Below are 21,734 nucleotides of genomic sequence, written 5' to 3'. Positions count from 1 at the left end.
AATTTTGAGATATAAATAAAATAACTGTGATCACTGTATTGAGCAAAATTTGCTTATACCTTCCCTTTATGCAATGTCACTCTTTATTGAAAGCTCTAGAACGTCCGATGACATCGAACCCGATGTTAAAAAGAAAATCGAGGCGCTCATGAAAAAACACAAGTAATTGTAAAGCAGTCGATATCACAATGATATAAACTTTATGAATATAATCATATCAAATGCAAGTTGTGATAAGAAATTTATAAGTAAATGTCGATAAATGGCTATGATTTTCTGTTTGAATAGTGCAAGTGATCCACTTTATACATGTATTTTCACATTTTTCTAAAGTTTTTAAAAATGTTAGCTTTGATCAGTACATTTCAATGTTTTTTTTCAACATACTCTCTTTTTTATTTAATACCTATAAGGCATTTATACATATATAAGGGGGAAACTAAGCTGAAATTATCTTTTAAGGGACTCTGACCCTCAGCCAGGAAGGACAGCTCTTTAATTTATAATTTAATTTAAAAAGTCTTTAGATGAAGCATGAAATTTAAATATTTTCATGCAACAATTTTCATTATATGCCTGTAAATGTGCTTCCTTGAACTTCTAAGAAAAGTATAAATAAAAGTAGAAATTTTTATCCCGAAAAAGCCTTTTTAGATACCAATGTTTATTAACATGATATGAAATTAGAAGTGATTTATGGAGCTTTGCAAAGAACCTTGAAGCTGAGGGTCGGAGTCCCGTAAAAAGCTTAGTGTAAATAGAAACAGAGTATTATAAACGTAAAAGACAAAACATACAGTACCAAAATAATTAAAGTGTCTAACATATAACGAACAATGTCAATGAAAACCCCTAGTATATGTCGTTTGCTATTAAGTTGCTTTGTAACATGTAAAGTGAAAACGCCATTTTTTATATAAAGAAATTTGTTTGAGGTGAATGTCTAATAATAATATATTTTTATTCCTAAAATAACGACACAATTTCATCATGTTATAAGTATTAACAGGCTTGTCTAGTGTCTTCTGTCACACATTTCCGACCAAAATTCCTTCTTGATATAAAAGTAGAGAGGCACCTTTTCAACATGAAATTACCGATTTCACAAATACGTTTAAAAAAAAATCACCATCAAACATGAATTTATCTCATGTAGTTTTTCAAGAGGTATTCCTTTTAAGGCGGGCCCTTTTCTTAATTATTTCTAGGCATGGTCGAGTACTAAGCTGATTTACACCTTCTGCAATGAATATATGTAACAAGTTTAAAAGAAGGAAGTTGGTACGTGATAAAATCTACTATAATTAATTCAATTTCAACTCCTGGTAAGAACTGCCGCTTTCTTTTTCTGTGAAGTTTTCGTTCTCATATACAATCCTTGGTGTCTTTTTAGGCCCACTTGCGTCTGCTTTGGGGTCTTTTGAGCGGGAAAATCTGAAATAATAAAAAAAAATCCATGGGCCACATCGCTCACCTGAGCATCAATTTAACATATAACCTGTTGTTCCTGAAAAATCTTTTTATTTTAAAAATAAATATCAATTAAGTATCTTACAGGAGGATGCTTACATGCTATCACGACTACATATAACTAATCTTTCCTTGTGAAAGTGCCAGCACCTACTGCGACAGCAAGACAAACGGGCTACAGACAAAATATCATCACAAAAGCTTATTTGAGCTTTCAGTCTAAGTGAGCTAAAACATATATTGTCTCATAGATAAAACAAAAAAATGGTTTGGATTTTCGTTTGGCTTTATTTCTCGGTGTTTTCCAAGTATGGGGACAGTAGACCTACAACCAAATGTAAAAATTTTTATGCATTACTACAAAACATCTTCCATCCACGAAATCATATCACCACAAACCAATCTTTTGTTCCCCAAACAGAAAAAAAATTGAACCCAAAAATGTGTGATTTTACAGTAATCCACAATAAAAATTGCAATGTATTTTTCTTCTAAATTGTTCTCTTAATTTTGATCAATATATTTTAGATTTATAGACATACTTGAGTAGCTCTACAGATCACTTTGACTACAATTATCTATAAATCATTTTTCTTTAAAAAAAGAATAAGTACATACACACCATCTTATAAATCCATTGAGAAACATAATGTAAAGATTTTAATCATTCTTTCTTGACAAAAAAGTAATTAGATTAGGGATGCGGAATATGGAAGTCCGTTTTGTCTTCAGGTACTACATATAAATCTTTAGAAATAGGTGCTGATTACATAAGACACAGTGTCAGGAGAAAAAATACTATTCAATAGATTTCAATATTGAAACGCTTTTTACTCATACGATGTATGATTTTAACTAATACAAAGTTTAACTTCATTTTTTAAAAATAAAAATCCTTTGAAATATTTAATATTAAAAATGGTAAGATATAACAATGTAAACTAGTGCTAATTGTAACGGGGACCGTTACAGATGTTCCCCAAACGCTCCCCAACTCCCTTTTGGTGCCATATTCCCTGTAAGCTTCATTAAATATGACAAACTCTATGCATCTGAGATTTTAACAACATTTACAGAGAAGTGTACAAAAATCATTTAAACTTTAGCATTTCACGCGTGCACATGTGAATGCATTTGTGTCATGACCTTATATCATCTTGTCTGCACAATCTATATTTTAATACACTGAATATTAAAGTATTTAATCCAAAATTATTAATAAAATAGGCTCATTCAAGTGTATGTTTGATTTTACTCATTTCACGTGCACGCACGTGCATACATGAGCATGGTGACCATACCTTCTTGTAGAAGTCCATTACATCTATCTATGTTCTAAATTCCACCCCGTTTGGGTGAAAACTAAGAGAGTTATAGCTGTTTAAAGTTTCAGCCAATCAGACTGCAGCACATGTACACACACGTGTATGCATGTGCATGGTGACCATACCTACTTGTAGAAGTCCATTATATCTATCTATGTTCCAAATCCCATCCTGTTTGGTTGAAAACCAAGGGAGATATAGCTGTTTAAAGTTTCAGCCAATCAGATTGCAGCGCACGTGCATGCACGTGTTTTCATGATAATTGCTTTATTTCATGTTGTAGGATATCCTAATAGATGGCTATGTTCAAAATTTCAAAGGATTTCGTCAAAAAACAAGAAAGATATTGAGACTTTAGTTGCAGCCAATCAGAGCGAAGTGCACGTGCATGCGCGTGAGATCTTGCTATTTTCACCATGTCGTCATGTCTATACTACTAATATATCCTCACATTATGAGTTTCAAAGCATTTCATCTAAAAATAGAACAGTTGTGGCTATATCTATTATATTGGTCATTTCACGTGTTGCACGTGCACGCTCTTGCAAGCACGTGCGCGCAAATCTACATAACATGTCTACTAACCCTAAAAAGGTTTTACCTACATCGGACGAACAGTTTACAAGATCATTCCCGGACAAAAAAGTTCCAGGAAGAAGAAGAAGAAAAATAATAATAATAATAACTAGTGCTAATTGTAACGGGGACCGTTACAGATGTTCCCCAAACGCTCCCCAACTCTCTTTTGATGCCACATTCCCTGTAAGCTTCATTTAAGACAAACTCTATGCATTTGAGACTTAAACAACGTTTACCCATAAGTGTACCAAGTTCATTCAAATTTTAGCATTGCACGTGTGCGCATGTGAATGCATGTGCGTAATGACCATATCATCTTGTCTACACAATCTATATATTTTAATATACTAAATATTAAAGTATTTAATCCAAAAATATTCAAAAATACGCTCATTCAAGTGTATTTTTCATTTTACTCATTTCACGTGCACGCACTTGCATACATGAGCATGGTGACCATACCTTCTTGCAGAAGTCTATTACATCTATCTATGTTCTAAATCCCACCCTGTTTGGTTGAAAACCAAGGGAGTTATAGCTGTTTAAATTTCAGCCAATCAGATTGCAGCGCACGTATAAGCACGTGTATGCATGTGCATGGTGACCATACCACTTTGTAGAAGTTCATTATATCTATCTATGTTCCAAATCCCATCCTGTTTGGTTGAAAACCAAGGGAGTTATAGCTATTTAAATCTTAAGCCAATCAGATTGCAGCGCACGTGCATGCACGTGTATTCATGATAATTGCTATATATCATGTTGTAGGATATACTAATGCATGGCTATGTTCAAAATTTCAAAGGATTTCGTCAAAAAACAAGAAAGATATTGAGACTTTAGTTTCAGCCAATCAGAGCGAAGCGCACGTGCATGCGCGTGAGATCTTGCTATTTTGACCATGTCATATTGTCTATGCTACTAATATATCGTTATATTATGAGTTTCAAAGCATTCCATCGAAAATGTAAAAAGTTACGCCTATATCAATTAAATCGGTCATTTCACGTGTTGCACGTGCACGCTCTTGCAAGCAAGTGCGCGCAAAATGACCTTCGTTCCGCAAATCTACATAACATGCCTACTGACCCTAAAAAGGTTTTACCTACATCGGACGAACAGTTTACAAGATCACTCCCGGACAAAAAAGTACCCAGGAAGAAGAAGAAGAAGAAAAATAATAATAATAAGAAACAGAGTAAAAACAATATGTTCCCCAACTTCGTTTGGGGAACATAATAATAATAAGAAACAGAGTAAAAACAATATGTTCCCCAACTTCGTTTGGGGAACATAAATATAAAAGAAGAAGGTACAGTTTGGGCTGTATTTGGCCTTAACTCTAATGTTCATAAAAGTTATCAAATTGGCTTTAATAGGAGTAGGTAAATATGAGAAATTATTAAAGAATATGGCATGATGGATGACCTTTCTGGAGGTATGACTCATTTCTTTGGTAATTTTTTTTTATTAAATAGTGTCCACAGCCATTCCCCACTTAATTTTTCGGATAAAGTGTGTAAAATGTTTTGGAAAATCACATACTTATATAAAAATCCTTGTGGGTGATACTTGTGCTGTATGTTTCCTTAAGAACATTCCACTGAAAATTGTTGTTTCCTGCAACATTTTAAGAAAATAAGGGAAAATGCACAGGTTCATTACTTCACAATCAGCATTTTAGCGGTCAGAAAAGATTGATTATATGTTGCTTGATGTCCCTCAAGAGAATTTTTCTCTCAAAGAGACGCCACCACACGCCGATAGAGAGCTATGAATTTTGTCCAATACTCGGCACTCAGGCCAAGAGTCATTTAGTAGTGAGGTATTTATAGGTTTTTCACTGCACTGAATTTTAAAAATTGAGATAGGATGAATTTTAAGATTTTACCTCACTTCCATATTCTAACAAAATACAGGGTCGAATATTTACTGAAACCGTACCTTCTTCACTATCTGTTGTAAGTTATATAATTTCTATTTCACTAGTTTAAGAAATAAACTACAAAACTTTCTGAGTACACTTCAAATTCAATTTCAGAGGTTGTTTTTAAATAAGGAAATCAATGATCTTACCTTCGAATAATGAACACTATAATACAGACAACGTTCACCAAAACAAGAGTGCTGAGAATCGCTATCAAAACATACGTGGTTCCGCTGCTAAATACAGGACCTTCAACTGAAAGCAACATAAATGATTACTAATTACTGTTCATAAACGAGTAAGATAAAGAATAAAATATAAAAAAAGTTAAGTATCGATTCATTCTAAGTATATTCGCCCAGGTAACCCTTTTAAACAATAGAGAAAGAATACATCAGTAAAACACACTTTTTTTCTAAGCCTTTGTTTCAAAATAAAAATTCGAAAAAAACTAAATATTATTTAAAAGTGAGCATATTTAAGACAGCAAAGATATATGACATCTAACAACATGTCCTTTGAGTGACAAATTTCGAGATCTATTCGGGATATACGACTATGTATGAGTCGCTCGCGTGGAGCAGTAGTTAGAGCATCTGCTGTAGAATTGCGAAGTATGGACATGGAGACCGGTCCTTTGGATCAGACTGTGTAAACCGAGGTCCCGTGTCGCAGTATGTGCTGGCACAAAAAAGATCCCTCCCTGCTCAATGGCCCTGAGTGCCGACTATAGGACAAAATATGCACTCACCCCTGCAAGTGGTGGTGTCTCCATATGAGTGAAAATTGTCGAGAGGGACATTAAAACAATATGCATACACGATCATTTATGAAGTGAGCGTTAGGTGATAATTAAACTTTCAAAAAATAAAAAAAAAAAACAAACAATGTTATAATATGTACTTGAATCAGAACTGTTATGTTCCATAGACTTACAGCTTAACCTCTTAAAAATATTTATATATTACAGGCGTTGTACATAAAGTAATTATAACTTACCATCCATACAATGTGGTCCAATGAAACCCTCTCTGCATCCATTTAAACAATTGCCAGTCATGTGGTGACAATCACGTGGTTTCTGACATAACACACTGCATTCATGCTCACATAATAACCCATATTTTCCAAATGAACACACTGTACAATAAACATGCAGTATGTATTAAATAAAAAAAGAATAATTAATCTCTTTATGCAATTTATGACAATGCAATTCATAACTGATCAGTTTTAATGCAAATATATATGAGAATTAATTGAGCTTATAATTCCAAATGATTACATGCATACCATCGTCACATAATTCTCCTTGGTAACCTTCACTACAACCACGTAAACAAGAACCGTTGACATGGTGACAGGTATCTCCATGGAAACAAAAGCCACACGACATGTTACACGAGACCCCATACATTCCACTTTCACATTCTAATTTGAAAAAAATATAAAAAGCAACACCGCGCAGTCTTCTAAGGGAAGCCCTTGTAGTGTAGTAGAATTAAAGTGTTCGGATTATATGTAATGGATGAATATCTTCCCATGAACCAAATAAGACGCATCTAAATCTGACACAATTGTTTTATAGTTGTTTTGAAGGGAATTCTCGTACTAAATTATATTACTAAAGTTCACCCCTGTTCAAATTTCGTCTGGAAATACAAGTGTAACACACAGACAGAATGATAATCAGACCAGACAGGTAAAAAACAATGACACACTCCACTTTTCAGTGAAAGTGAGTGACAAAAATCAAACCGATTATAATTATTTCCTACTCACCTGAGTCGCATTTATCCCCCTTGTATCCGGACAGACACCCTCCTAGACACTTCCCTGTGTATCTGTTACACAGACCCGGGGTCACACAGGTGTCGCTGCAGGTGCTGTTACAATCATAGCCATAATACCCCGACCGACATTCTGCAATAAAATTAAGTATCAAGAACCCTAAAGGTTGTCTTGGTTATTCCGGTGAAATAATAATCATTTTCTGGTTTTGCAATATTTACACATATAACAATATTCCTTGTATCACTTTACTTTAATTTGTGTGAATTCCATTGTACTCTTTGTAATTTTAATTTTAAGGGGACATCGTTTGTTATAATTTTGAAAGTATGTATGACAGAATCAAGGAAGCATGTGCTTTGGAAGCTTCATTCAGAATATCTTTACAATTTATATCTAAATGGATACATTTCCGTGTGCAAGAAGTTATATTACAAGAACATACCGTCAACACATTTATCCCCGTACCTTCCCTCTGCACAACCATTCACGCAGCTTCCGGTCACATGATTACATGGTTCTCCATCACGGCATGCGCCACAGTGGCCCATACACTGATCTCCATAGGTACCATAACCACAACCTAGACACAAAAATTAGGATTTCAAATAAATACTCCGGAGGGTCAATAATTATTTACGTTAATATCCATAATCAATCAAGTTCGTTTTAAACGAGAAGTACATGTATTTTACAATGCATCTTTGAAATGCAAAGCAGCTTTGTTATATGATTTCTCTCTGCAAACATTTCGTACTTCTTTTGGTTCCGCAAGATTGCATGCTCTTTAAGATCTTGCAAAAAGTTATTTTAATTGGTAAGTTCCATTCACACTATGTGTAACCACCAAGCCAACTTTTAAATATCGACCATGATATTTTGTCAAAGGAACAATATTACTAAACTTGTCACTGTAAAATGCCTATTTTTTGGTAATAAATGTGCTGTCACGTTGCCAGCATTGCAGAAATATTAAATTTTTACACTAACATTTAATTTTAATGGCAATGTTTATGTCTTTTGAATGAATATTTAACTATTGAAACTAATAGGTTCTGGTTTCATGTACGGCTTAACGGCTGGCTACACGTACGTGAAACCAGCCCTTAAGCAAAATATCTGTAAACACCTATTTGTAACATATATCTCACCCCGAATTTATATATTTTTACGTAGTGTTCCCTTTGACTTCGAAATATGAGGACAAGAAATATTGGTCTGTAGTTATATTTCATACTTTTGTTGCAGTAGAAGCCCGTAAATCCTTGTAAACATGAACATGTGCCCGTCTTTATGTCGCAACGTCCATCTTTGCAGCCAGTAGAACAATTGAGACAGTCTTCGCCATATTGAGAGACATCTGGACAACCTAAGATAATAATATCGTTATATTGATAGGTTTATATTTTGTACCAATTTGTACTTCATAGTTTTCTAAATGTAAACAGCACTTGAGAATGAAATTATCGAAACGCTTGTGTAAATGAAAGCATTTGTATGATAATCAAAACTCAGATATTTTTCTCTCTTACTTTGGTTTTCAAGGAAAAGACTCCATGTCATCTTTGAAATATTTTTTGCTATCTTTTTTCCGACTCAGGTTGAATTAAAAAAATTGGTAAGTAGGTAGATGACCAAAAAAAAAATAAAATAAATCAGTAATTTTATTATCGATAAAAAATTAAGGGGAAAAATTGATTTCCAACAAAACTCAAGAGTCGGAAGATTTGAACCTGTTGGTCGGGAGAGAGCAAATAGACTCTTTGTTAAAGATGGTGCCATAAATAATGCTGTTAACCATATGTTCTACAAACAAGTTTTTGCAAAAGAGAACGTAATCATAAATGGAACAAGGTGTGTTTGTGAAACACAGGTGCCCCTGTATGGCAACATAGCGAATATTAAGCTTTCTTAAGGTAGGATTCTTCTCATATTTCTAATATTTAAAAATTAATGAAATTTTCACAGAATCAAGAAGACAATATCAGTAAGTGATAGTATCAGTGAAATTAAATTTGACCGTTTTATATTAGAGGTAAGGTCAGGTCAAGGTCATTATCTTTTTCCTGACATTAAGAATAAAAAAATAACTTGCCAATCAAGTGATACCTACTTCTATTTCAAAAGTTTAATGATTGTTCTTTTTGCATAAAAACATATTACTATATCGGGTCTTTAGCATGATATTACCAAATTTAGATAAATAATTCAACTTAACTGGATATTGGCTAATCCGAATTTTCTCTGTTTTTCTTAATTTTTAGGATATATTAGTTATTTTCATATGCTTCCTATATTTAACTTTTTCTTATTTTCACATATAATAAAGTAGTCTTATAAATGTACAAAATGATACAAAACAAAAAGTTTTGATCGTTTACTAAGAGAGAAAAAATACTTTTTATGGATTTTTGGTTCAAATCTGCACTTTGATAGGAAGCGTTTAAAAGCTAACAAAGTTCTAGTTTGTTTGAAAAATCAGATTTACTTGATATATTTTGAAAGTTTAGTCCCTCATTATTAATTTAACTTACATTTGAAAAATTTTCCAAGTCTTCGATTGTGTAAAAATTGTAACTAAATTCATTGTTCTATTATAATTTTGAGAGGCAGAAAAGAAGATATTTTCATACGCCACCATTCCGCCAAAAATATAGTCCCTGCAAGTTTTCAAAGGCAGTTTACCATTTCTATTTAAAGTTGTACAATTGTGATGAGGTAAGAAAAATATGGTATTTTAAATTCCTTACACCTCAATATATAAGACATATAAGCAAATATACTTTGAATGTTTCATCTAGTCAGAAACCAGAGAAGAATCCTACCTTAAATGCAGATCAAATACGGTGGTACCTAAAGTAAAGGATTTTCACAAGAAACACAAATGTGAAATATAAAACTCTAGCATCAGCTGTTAAAAGGTTATGACCAAGGTTAACGTATTTTAAAGGTAGGACAAACTCCAGGGTCAAGGTCAAAGGGTCAAGGTTGTTGGTTTATAAAGGCCTTGTCTCAAAGATTACATTTGGGAAGTATGAAAGCATTGGTTCTTAACGTTCAATAGTTATGGCTAAGGTTAAAATTTGTGAAAACACAAAGGTCAAGGTCAAAGTTGTTGATATCGAATAAAAGGTCTTGTCACAAGTATTAAATATGTAAAAAACAAAAGCTCTAGCCTTACTGATCGAAAGTAATGCTATAGGCTAAAGGTTGTAAAAAGTAGGTGAAACTTCGAGGTTAATGTGAAAGAGTCAACGTTGTTGACATCCAACGAAAGGTCTTCTTACAAGGATTACATATTTGAAGAATGAAAGCCCTAGCCCTTACCGTTCAAATGTTTTGCCCAAAGTTAAAGTTTTCTCGTAAGTATAAAATTCTCCAAGGTCAAAGTCAAAAGTGTTGATTTCAAATTAAAGATCTTGCCACAAAGAATAGATATTTGAAATATGAAATTCATTGTATCTACCGTTTCAAAATTAGGGCCAAATTAAAAGTTAAGATTTTTGTGCAAAAATGGGTCACATTTCAAAGTCAAGGTTCAAGGTTTTTGATATCAAATGAAAGGTCTTGTCACAATGATTAAATATGTTTAGTATGAAAGCCCAAGTCCTTACCCTTCAAAAATTCTGTTCAGTGTCGTAATTTTTGGTATCCAATGAAGCGTCTTCACACAACGATTACATACGTGAAATATGCAACCCCAAGCCCTTACCCTTCAAAAGCTATTGCCAACGTTAAAGTTTTTTTCATATTCGGAAATCTCCAAGGTCAAAATTATTGATACTCAATAAAAGGTCTTGCCACAAAGAATATTTATGTGAAATATTAAAGTCCTGGTATCTACTGTTCAAAAGATATGGCCAAAGTAAAAGTTAAGAATTTTTGTGTAAAAGTTGGTCAAAAGATAAAAATTGGTGGTACCTAAAGAAAGTCATTTCAGAAGGAATACAAATGTGCAATTTTGAAAGTCATAGCTCCACTAAATCAAAAGTTTTGGATAACGTTTAAGTTTTTGCAGACAAACAGACAAAGAGACAGACAGACAGAGACACGCGAACGGACACGACAAAAAACTATATACATGTACCCGCGAGACTTCGTTTACGGGGGCATAAAAATAAACATGTTTAATACCAGTCTATCGTATTTCAACCGTATAAAGGTGAAATTATACTACATATTTAACTCATCCACTTTTAATTTCTATTCTTTTCAAACAACTCTCATGAAATGTATACATGTAAGTTACCGTATACTTCCACCTCGCAGAGCTCTATGTAGGCGTACTTATTGTAGTATACAGGGTACGTTTTGTTAGGATCCCGCTCGTTGTAGTAAATAACATATCTCCCTATACTAGGGCATTCCACAATCTGGTTCTGTGTTGGAGAATCAAGGATCTCGTGGTAGCATAGGTGCCCATTTTCTTTACTCGTGTCATTGGAGATGTACAGAAAGAATCCAGAGAATCGGCCTTTGAAGACGGATTCTGAAGAGATTAAGAAGTTTATGAAATATTCGACTCGTTCAGTACCCAAATTATTTTTTAAGATACGATAGGTAACGAAAGATACAATTAGTAATATACACCTAAAAATGCCTATAAGTTAAAAAAAAATGAAAAATGCAGGTCTTGTTACACTCAATATACTAAGTATTTGTTTTATATTTGAAAACACTCAATATACGAGGGTCATTCAAAAAATACGTAGACAGTGCTTCTCATCGTCATATGATTATTACAAGATTATAGATCAACACATTTTCGTAAACATAAACATTTATTTTGTCGAAGTGTGAAGTTTTATTCCATTTGATTAAACAGAACTCACGTTAGCCAAAATTAAAAGCAATATGTTTTGTTACCACGGAGCACGGTTAACCAATATTGTAACGTCAAAACAACGCTCAGAAAGTTTATCAAAAGTATACACATTTTTGTTATTTCAAACACGGTTTGTTGCGTCTTCTCCATTCAAAACACATTTCCACAATACTTAACACCTGGTTTGCTAAAAATTGTACAAATATAGCTTGAATTAGAATGTTATTGTTTTCAAATTCTTTGATTTACCATGCAACTTTATTATTTCTGCAACATTGAAGCATACATCACGTTCAATGACGTTCCTAACTCTTTTGACAATATTTTTAACTTTAAGCTGTTTCTTTGCAGACAATCCATCGCCCGATTCAAACTCGCTACCACTCAAAAATTGTATTTTCAACTTAATACAAATACACAGATTTTTTTTTCATACAGATCCTGATTAATAAGGATTTTTTAAACTTGTAGGAAAAGTTTCCCGAATGTAAAGTCTAATTTTATTGCTACTTGCTGCTCCGTGACGTCCTCCAACGTCATGATTTTTTGCCTTTTTTAATCAAGTCCATATGTATTTAGAAGCTGATATCTTTTAAATGGAACGAGATATTACATAACCTGATTTCATTTTAATTTATACAGCAATACTTTATTTAAACATGTAAATTTTATTTCGTTTCAGCTCCATTTATTAGAGGTATTGCTGTAAATACTATAAAATGAAAATCAGAAAATTACTCAATTTTGACGGTGCTCCGTGACCCCATTTTTGCTGTTCTAAATCCTTGGTAATTTTAATAAATATGAGGATACATTCCAATTTTTTTATTCAAATTATTCGAATCTGTTGTTAAAATATTTGTACCAAATTTGGATATAATATGACGTTAAAACTTTTTGAATGACCCTCGTACTTGTACATGTAAAAGATATTAAAAATGCAACAATCCTTCAGAAATTACAATCAAGATTCAAGTTCGTAAAAAAGGTATTACCAAGGTCAAGAAATAATCTACTTCAAGAATTATATATAATATTAATAATACAGGGTGTTTCATAATATATGTTACATTTTGAATCTTCAATTTGACAGGCAAAAGAAAAAGATACAGATAAGTCTTTTTATCAAATTGATGCACATATCCATAGGATTCATGATATACAATTAACAACTAAAATATTAAACACTGAACAAAATCTTCAACGTTAATGAAAATTAGCGAAATTTTCAAGTTGCGCCATTTCTGCATGGTTGAATTTCACAACGTCAAAAGTTCACATAACATGTTCCAAATGATCTCCATGAATTCAACAACAAATGAAGTTGCTTCTTGAAATTTGTATAAAACCTTATCACATATTTTTGCTTAGACACTCCTAATTTGAAGGTCCATGTTCTTTTTAAGCTCATTCAGCATCTGTGGTCTAGGATTGTAGACCCTGATCCTTAAGAACCCATCAGAAAAGAGCCCCAAAATTGATATCGTTGAATGCAGAGGTCAAACTATCTCCTTGCATTAAGTATTGAAAATTTGTATACTGATTAATTTAAATATTTTAAAGTTCATTATACATGTATGCTGAAAAAACTTATATTGGCCAGAATAAATTTCTGAAAAATCTATCAGACACTTTTCTCAGAAGTTTGCTACACTAAGAGTCTCGACTTCACCAATAAAAACTCTGCTTCTTAAAGTCTTTTGGCTTTCAGGAATACTGTGTCATTTATCGCATTCTGTCCGTCCCTGTCCTGTAACCTTGTTACTACCCTTCTGGTAAGCATCCTACAAAGCTTATTTTTTTGGAAAATTTATTTCATGAACTTGTGAATGAATAGAAGGAATATTGAATGGCTACATTATTAAAAAAAACAACTTTACAATTCAGCACTCAGTGGATGTCAAGTCCATTTCGAAAAATTTTCAAATTATGACATCGGCGTATATAGCACATTTAATCATTGCAAGACCATGATTTTCTTGACTTTTTCAAATGGAACAAAAATGCAGGATTCAATGTTTAAAATGATATAAAGTTTGTAATAGAAATATGATAGGTAAAAAATAATTAGATCTCAAAATGTAACATATATTATGAAACACCCTGTAATATTTCAAAATCAAAAGCAGTCTGGATTGGATCTAAAATTAAAACAGAACATATTTTATGTAGTGATACAGGATTAAAATGGACAACTGAACCATTTACTGTTTTAGGCATAACATACACTGCAAATCTTGAAAAGATGGAAGAGCTTAATTTTGATAATAAATTTAAACTTATTCAGAAAGAAATAAATCATTGGTCTAAAAGAAATATTTCACCTTTAGGAAAAATAACGGTAGTAAAAAGAATATATTTTATGTAGTGATACAGGATTAAAATGGACAACTGAACCATTTACTGTTTTAGGCATAACATACACTGCAAATCTTGAAAAGATGGAAGAGCTTAATTTTGATAATAAATTTAAACTTATTCAGAAAGAAATAAATCATTGGTCTAAAAGAAATATTTCACCTTTAGGAAAAATAACGGTAGTAAAAAGTTTGCTTTTATCAAAGTTTACACACTTATTTATTTCTCTTCCGAAACCAAGTGTGCAGTGGATACAGCAACTCGAAAAAATTCTGTATAAATTCATATGGGAAAATAAAATTGACAAAATATCTCGAAAAAAGTTACAGTTGGACTTTGAGAGAGGTGGATGTAGAATGACTAATATAGAAACATTTAATATTAAATCCCTAAAATTAACATGGATTAGAAGAATATTGACAAATAATTCAAACTGGATAAACATTTTTTTCTGAAATTACTGGTTGTAATATTAATAAACTTTGTCAGGTTGGATCTGAATACTGTAGTCAAAGGGCAAAAATCATACAAAATATTTTTTGGAAAGAAACTTTGCTTCATTTTGCTGAATTTTTAGAAAGTTTTAATTTTCATGATGTAGATATATTGTTAGAACCATTGTGGTATAATAATAAGATAAAGATTCAAAATAAATGTGTATTTTATAAGGCATTGTATGAAAAGGGGTTCCATGTAGTACATGATTTATTTGATACAGAAGGCAATTTTATTAATTATGAAAGTATCACTAATGATTATTTAGTTAAGTTGCCATTCACTACTTATGATAGACTAAAGCAAGCAGTTTTATATTCATGGCCAAATGTCAAACAATTGCCAAAAACTACTTATAGTAAACCATACCAACCTGAATTTTTAAAAATACTTTGTCAGAATAAAAAAGGATCCAGAAATATTTATGATCATTTAATGTCTACAATACAACACAGGCCTATTTGTGAAAACAAATGGACTATTGATTTAAAGTTGGAATCTGATTTTGAGTGGAAGCATATTTATACAAACTTTAAATACTTCACTAAAGATTCAGCATTGATATGGTTCAATTATAGAATTATTCATAGAATTTTAGGTACAAATAAATACTTACACTTGTATAAAATAAAAGATTCTCCACTTTGTTCATTATGTGAAGAAGAACCAGAAACAATTAAACATTTTTTTTTTACTGTCCACAGGTTTCTGTGGTTTGGCTGGCATTGTCAGATTGGATTTTTCAAAAGTCTGCTAAAAGAATTGAATTTGATGCAGAGACTGTTATTTTTGGTAGTTTTGAAAAAGATAATGTAGCTATAAACTTGATTATTTTGTTGGCGAAGAAATATTTATTTCAGCAATCCAGAAAAAATTCTTGTATTGTTTTCAAAGATATTTTGAGAGTTTTATATAATCGTTATACTTTAGAAGAAAAACTGTCAGAAAACATTTTTTATAAAAAAAAAGATGGTCCAATTGGAAATGTCTATTTAATGTGTCTAATTGAAATGTCTTCTTGACTAATTATTGTTAATATACTTATTGTCTTCTTTTCCACCATGTATGAAAGGATGTGTGAAAGGTTCTGTATATTTGTGTGTTTGTTATGAAAATAATAAAAAAAAAGATCTACTTCAAGAAATTTTAATCGTTACAAACGGTCGAAGTTCGGGCAAGGATTCCCAGTCATTTTCATTTTCTTCCAAGGAATTTTATTCGAAGAGAAGTACATTGTTGTATTTTTTTGGCCGTGCTGTTTCGCCAGTAATTTTTTTTCCTTCCAGTAATAGGTATTCTTACCCCATAACAATGACGCGTTTTCTCCCCTGTAGAAAATTGAGACACGATCTATGGGAAGGTGCTTTCCCAGGTCGACATACCACCATGCTGTAGTTTTATTATCCTTAGAAATTGCGCAAGTACCCACAGAAGAGATATCTATTTTGTCTCCGTCCACTGCCTTCCCTGAATTCCATGAAAACATGTACGTAGTCGATTGATTGGTTGGTTTTCCTAGAGCTATGTTTTCTGATAAAAAAGGAAAGGAAATTTGACTATGATAACGAGCTACAAAGAAAAAATACATTTAAAAATTAACAAGCGTTTATTACAGGCAGTGATCATGGTAAAAACAATCTGTATGCCAAATTTCATTTCAGTTTGTGCAACCTCTGCAAAAAAAAAAAAATTGACGGAAACTCTTGGTTGACTGAGAGACAGACCGATCGACAGCAGTCAAATGTTATGCACTGCATCCTTCAAAAGGGGCATACCCCCCCCCCCTCGGTACTGCCCTATCCAGAAGGCTACGGGCTTAAAATTTTTCCAGGTTAAGGTCAAGGTGTAGTTAATGACTTTAGACTATTTTTGTGCTAGATCAATTATGGCGTCATAATCAATTTCAACTTTCGGTTTTCCGTACTTTAGGGCTTGATCAGAATTGAGCATTTTCATGGATTTCAATTTGAAATATTGTGTTAAGTAATTCAATACCTATTCTAAATTTTATAGTGTTTTAAAAAAAGGTCATGAACATACAAGTTACCGTTTTTCCAGAGAGTGTAGGCAATCCGGATACATTTCCTATGTCGAACAAAAAAACCTCCCCTATTCATCACCGGTTTTCTTAATTTTTCATTTAAAATTAGTTTAAAATATGATTAATCATTTTTAACTTACAAATTATCCCCCGAAAAACTTAATTGACCAAACTTAAGTTATAAAGCATCGTTAAATGAATTTATTAATAAATTTGATAAATCTGTAGGCACTTTTCATTTACTAAGATCTTCAACTAATGAGTCGACAACAAATTGCATCTGCTCCTTCGCGAAGCGCTTTGACTTAGTGTATATGTACACCTGTTTACCAATATTGGTGTTTCTCAGTATCTTTTTATTCTTAGTGAGATTTTACATTTGCCAATAAGATTTCACTCGACATGGAATTTACATATATTAATAAAGATCAAGTACATTTCTGATTACAAAACCATTATTTAAAAATGGTTTGACAAAACATTTCAATAAAACCACAGCATTTTTGTAACCCAACACTTTAAGACCGCGGAACATTAACTGGCAAAATTGGAAATATACAGCTTACGTCATTTCTATCCGTTACAATCAAAACATTCAGTGATAGACAATGAAATGGGCGGGTACAATTTGACGCGGAGGTGGGGAAAACATCGGATTGAAATTGCTGATCGAAAATTCATTTTCAAACCACCTCAGCTACCCTAGAAGGCACTTTGTTTCAATTTTGGTACAGTTTGAATTTTTTTGTCCAGTGTTTTAAAAAGATTAATATTTAAGGGACAAATACTTCATTTCTGTTTGGTAAATGTATGTATATCTTGGTGTTGTTTGGGGGAGGGGGCTGTATGATTTTTAAATAAAGTTGTCCAACAGATTTCAGTGAGAATAAGTATAAAACTCAAGCACTCTTATAATCGTAGAAATAAAATATATTGTCCTGACTCGACAATTTTTTACCCCCCCCCCCCTTTTTTTAGAATCAAATATCTCCTGAAAAATAATCTTTGTCTTCCATGATCTTTCGCGTTTTTCAAATTATAAGCTAAAATTCATATTAATGTGAACTTCAAACAATATGTATTTTGGAGTTGAAATTAATTGAGTATTGGATCAAACATTCACTCTTTGCTTTGAAAGCTGCTCAGTTGGATTAAAAAGGAATTTCGATCTGCAATTTCAATCCGATATTTCCCACGTCCGCGTCGAATTATACCCGCCCATTTCATTGTCTATCACTGAATGTTTTGATTGTAAGAGATAGTAATGACGTAAGCCGTATATTTCAAATTTTGCCAGTAAATGTTCCGCGGTCTAAGTGTTTGAATTCTTTCCCTTTTTTAGCGATTTAAAAAACTTCAAACTGAGACACTTCACAAGTGAAACTAATTGCTAAAATCCAAACGAACTAATTTCCATATTTTTTATGATAATAAAACGTGAGACGCAGTTTGGACTCGAAAAAATGTACAAAATATGACGAAATTCTAAGAGTAAATAAGTATGCTGGTGAACTAAATTTGTTTCAGATAAAACCGTTAATAACAAGAGGCCCACGGGCCTTATAGGTCACCTGAGTATCATGTAACAACTTTCCAGCAATTGTATTTGGTTCGTGTTTTAAGCCAAAAGCCATGAAATTCATAAATTTTGAAAGAGGCACCATTGCTTATCAAAGTGCAGATTTCAAAGCATTAATTTATTTTTAGTCAAAGTACCCCCCTGTTACCCCTGACCCAGCGGCCCTGAAATTATCTATTTTGAAAAAGGCCCCTTTCTTCAATATAAGGCCAGCATTTTTGTTTAGGTTTAGTTATGAACATGAGAATAAAAAAGTCCCGAAGGAGAAGGAAATAAAAAAAAATTAATAAATCAATTATTAACATTTGTATATTCTTTTTTTTATGATATTCTAATAGGCTCCTTACCACTGGACACAAAATGCTTACAAATAGGAAAGTAGAACATTTAATTGCTTATTTCATCATCTGCCAGTTTGGGCTAGTTGTATAACTTTAGTGATGTTGATCAAAATATATTTTAAAAAATCAATTCTTTATAAGTCTTTCAATATATCTTCATTTTTTTAATATGTGTTAGGTGAATGTGTAGACATTGTTCTAAAATTTACTTGATGCCTAAAATTATAATTCCTGTCATAAAACAGACAGGGAGTATTGCGGAGTAGGGTGAGCATTTTTTCAGTTAAGTTTAAAATAATTTTTCTGGCTGATACAAATGATACTACATGCCTGAATATATATTTGTATATTCTTGCCTTTTAATTGTTGAATTTTTTTCATTTCTTCTGGTTATTGTTTATTTCTTCCTCAAATGGACTTAACTTCTCCCACAGTTTTATTCATTACATCTGATGCATAAGCAACCCTTTTTTAAAGAATGGTGCTTAAACTGTAAGCTATAACAGAGACCTAAACAATGTCCTGGCAATATGAGATAGCTACCAAGGGCAGTTTAAGACCTGGGGGAGGAAAATAATTTACAGTTACTTTTGAAACGAATACATGATTATCTCACCAGCATGTCATTGTGCAACAAAGTCGTCAGCATTTTATTTGTCCTTTGAACGTGTGAAACGTTTTGAATGGTACTCTTATCGATGAATTTTACACTATAAAACCAAGCTATCTTCTCAGATCTAGCTTTATTTACCCGCCATTTCATCGTAAAACCGGAAGTGAAAGTTCGTAAATTTGAAATCTCGATCCCGACTCAAATTTCACATCGGAAAGAATTTTTTTTATTTTTTTCTGAAAATTCAAAACCTTGAGCGGAGGGTTTGTAAAACTGAAAATAAAATAAATCCTGCCTTAAATATGTAATTAGATCATTAGCATATTGACCAGGAGCAAAGGATAAGATGTTCAAAGAATTCATGCATTTCACTATATAATCATTAGAGCCCCACCCTAAAACAAGAACCCCTGACCCTGGGGCCATAAAATTCACAATTTTTTACAGGCACTCTTGCTCATCATAACTATGCACTTAGTTAATCTATTTAATACCCAGGAGCAGAGAAGAAATTTTTCAAAGAATTCATTTTTTTTTCACTATATAATCAATAGAACCCCGCCTTAACACCAGAACCCCTGACCCTGGGGCCATAAAATTCACAATTTTGGTAGAGGCACTCTTGCTCATTATAACTTTGCACTTAGTTAGTCTATTTAATACCTAGGAGCAGAGAAGAATATTTTCAAAGAAATAATGCATTTTCACTATATACTTATTTAGCCCCGCCCTAGCACTAGAACCCCTGACCCCAGGGCCATGAATTTTACAATTTTGGTAGAGGACTTAATGCTGATTACAATCATGCAAACAGTTTGACTGCTTGATGTCCAGGAGTAAAGAAGAAGATTTTTAAAGATTGCACTAATTTTAGTGGTTTTGGCCCCACCCCTCAGGCCCCAGGGGGGCAGGGATCATGAAATTCATAATTTTTGTTCCCCTTCACATATTGATGCTATATGCCAGATTTGGTTGAAATTGTTTCAGTGGTTTCAGATAAGAAGCTGAAAATGTTCAAATGTTAACGCACGACGGACGACGACGGACGAAAACAGATAGCAATAGGTCACCTGAGTTACTCAGGTGACCTAAAAATTTAAATTCAATTACATCAATCAAAAAAAAAAATTAGTGCAATAGAAGGGTACCTCATCGGTAGAGTAGTCGCTCTTGATTGGAATGTCACGAGTTCGAATCTCGGTCATTACTGGGCTACGTTGACAAAATGGGTAGAAATTTTCCTTCACTTTGCGCTTGGCAGTTTGAAGTAAAAAATGCCGGTCCTTTGGATAAGATATTAAAAACAAAGGCCCCCGTGTCAGGAAGGCATTGGCACAATAGACCCCCCCACAGCTAAATGGACCTGAGAGCCGAGTGAAGCCCTTCACACGCATATGGTGATGTGTCTATACATGTTGAGTTAAACATTTCGAATAGGATGTATTATATACATTCAATCTATCTTGCAAAACGGGGTCTTTGTTGATACGGTCTTATCTGAAAAACAACACTACTTCCGCAGTTGGTTTTGAAACCGCGACGGTAAGATCAACTTCTGAAACCCTGACTTAAGCTAAAACACTCCAACCACTGAACTACACCTGCGCAAATTTGAGCGATGAACTATGTGGATAAATTCAAAATTAAAAGGTAGGATTTTTTTTATTATTTATCCCTTGAGCTTTTCTAAGTTAAACTTTAAATTTTAGCAAATTGCACATAAATTGACAAGCTGTAAATAACATGAGGAAAATTTCTTTTTCATTAAAAAGGTAGCCTTTCTCTCTCTTTCAACTACATGTTTCTTTCTTAATGCTGTACTCAACATCGAAGTTGAATTTATTGCAATCTTTAAATAAAAAAATTCCGCACCTAAATGTTCAATTTAGGAAAAAATAGTAATATATGTAATTTTAAACTTACCATATCCATACGATCCAGTTATAAGTACAAGTAAAATAAAGACGTGCATTATAAATATATAATCATTAATAAAAGAATAAAGACATTCTGGAAGCCATTCAATATTCTTTCCTGTTAAACATTGCTGCAATCATGCAAAGCAGTGGATCATATAAAAGGTACGTAATACAATGATGATGATTCAATTTACCTAATTTCAAAGGAGTCAAAGCTGAATCGGTGTTTAATGTTCTATAAGTTTACAATACTGTCTTGCGTGATCAAATGACTATTTAAATCACCAATGTGTAATGCATATAATTATGTATACGCATTAAACGACCTATTGAATTATGCATAGCTTCTTGAATTTTTTTATCATGTCTCAAAATTTGATTTAAAATTGTTTACATGCTTTTTAAATCGACCATTTAATTTTCTTTTGCTAGAAAATCAATACTTTGGGAGTGTCAATGAATCGAAATTTA

General features: G+C 32.6%; 1 protein-coding gene across 1 annotated transcript; it reads right to left on the bottom strand.

Moving 5' to 3' along the window:
* Positions 1–1,304: 1,304 nt before the first annotated feature.
* On the bottom strand, positions 1,305–21,344 carry LOC134282039 (multiple epidermal growth factor-like domains protein 10). The gene is made up of 10 exons (XM_062764475.1): positions 21,268–21,344; positions 16,073–16,300; positions 11,342–11,581; positions 8,330–8,461; positions 7,538–7,675; positions 7,084–7,224; positions 6,595–6,732; positions 6,301–6,441; positions 5,451–5,556; positions 1,305–1,434 (listed from the first exon to the last, which is right to left on the bottom strand). The coding sequence occupies exons 1-10, from the start codon at positions 21,314–21,316 to the stop codon at positions 1,305–1,307; spliced, it is 1,443 nt and encodes a 480-aa protein (XP_062620459.1). The 5' UTR covers positions 21,317–21,344.
* Between the last annotated feature and the right edge of the window lie 390 nt (positions 21,345–21,734).

The sequence above is a fragment of the Saccostrea cucullata genome, unplaced genomic scaffold (genome assembly GCF_032062105.1).
Source record: "Saccostrea cucullata isolate Sc308-1 unplaced genomic scaffold, CSIRO_AGI_Scuc_v1 ctg5489, whole genome shotgun sequence".
NCBI classification, from domain to species: domain Eukaryota; kingdom Metazoa; phylum Mollusca; class Bivalvia; order Ostreida; family Ostreidae; genus Saccostrea; species Saccostrea cuccullata.
Note: the sequence above shows the minus strand (reverse complement) of the source record. Positions and strands in the feature narration are given on the sequence as shown.

What these genes read in the sequence shown, in the direction of transcription:
- LOC134282039 (XM_062764475.1), bottom strand. Translation starts at nt 21,316, where the DNA reads ATGCACGTCTTTATTTTACTTGTACTTATAACTGGATCGTATGGATAT. An exon ending in CGGGGATAAATGTGTTGACG is followed by an intron (nt 7,225 to 7,537) that starts GTATGTTCTTGT and finishes ATTTTATTGCAG; the next exon opens with AATGTCGGTCGGGGTATTAT. An exon ending in TGGACCACATTGTATGGATG is followed by an intron (nt 5,557 to 6,300) that starts GTAAGTTATAAT and finishes TGTTGCTTTCAG; the next exon opens with TTGAAGGTCCTGTATTTAGC.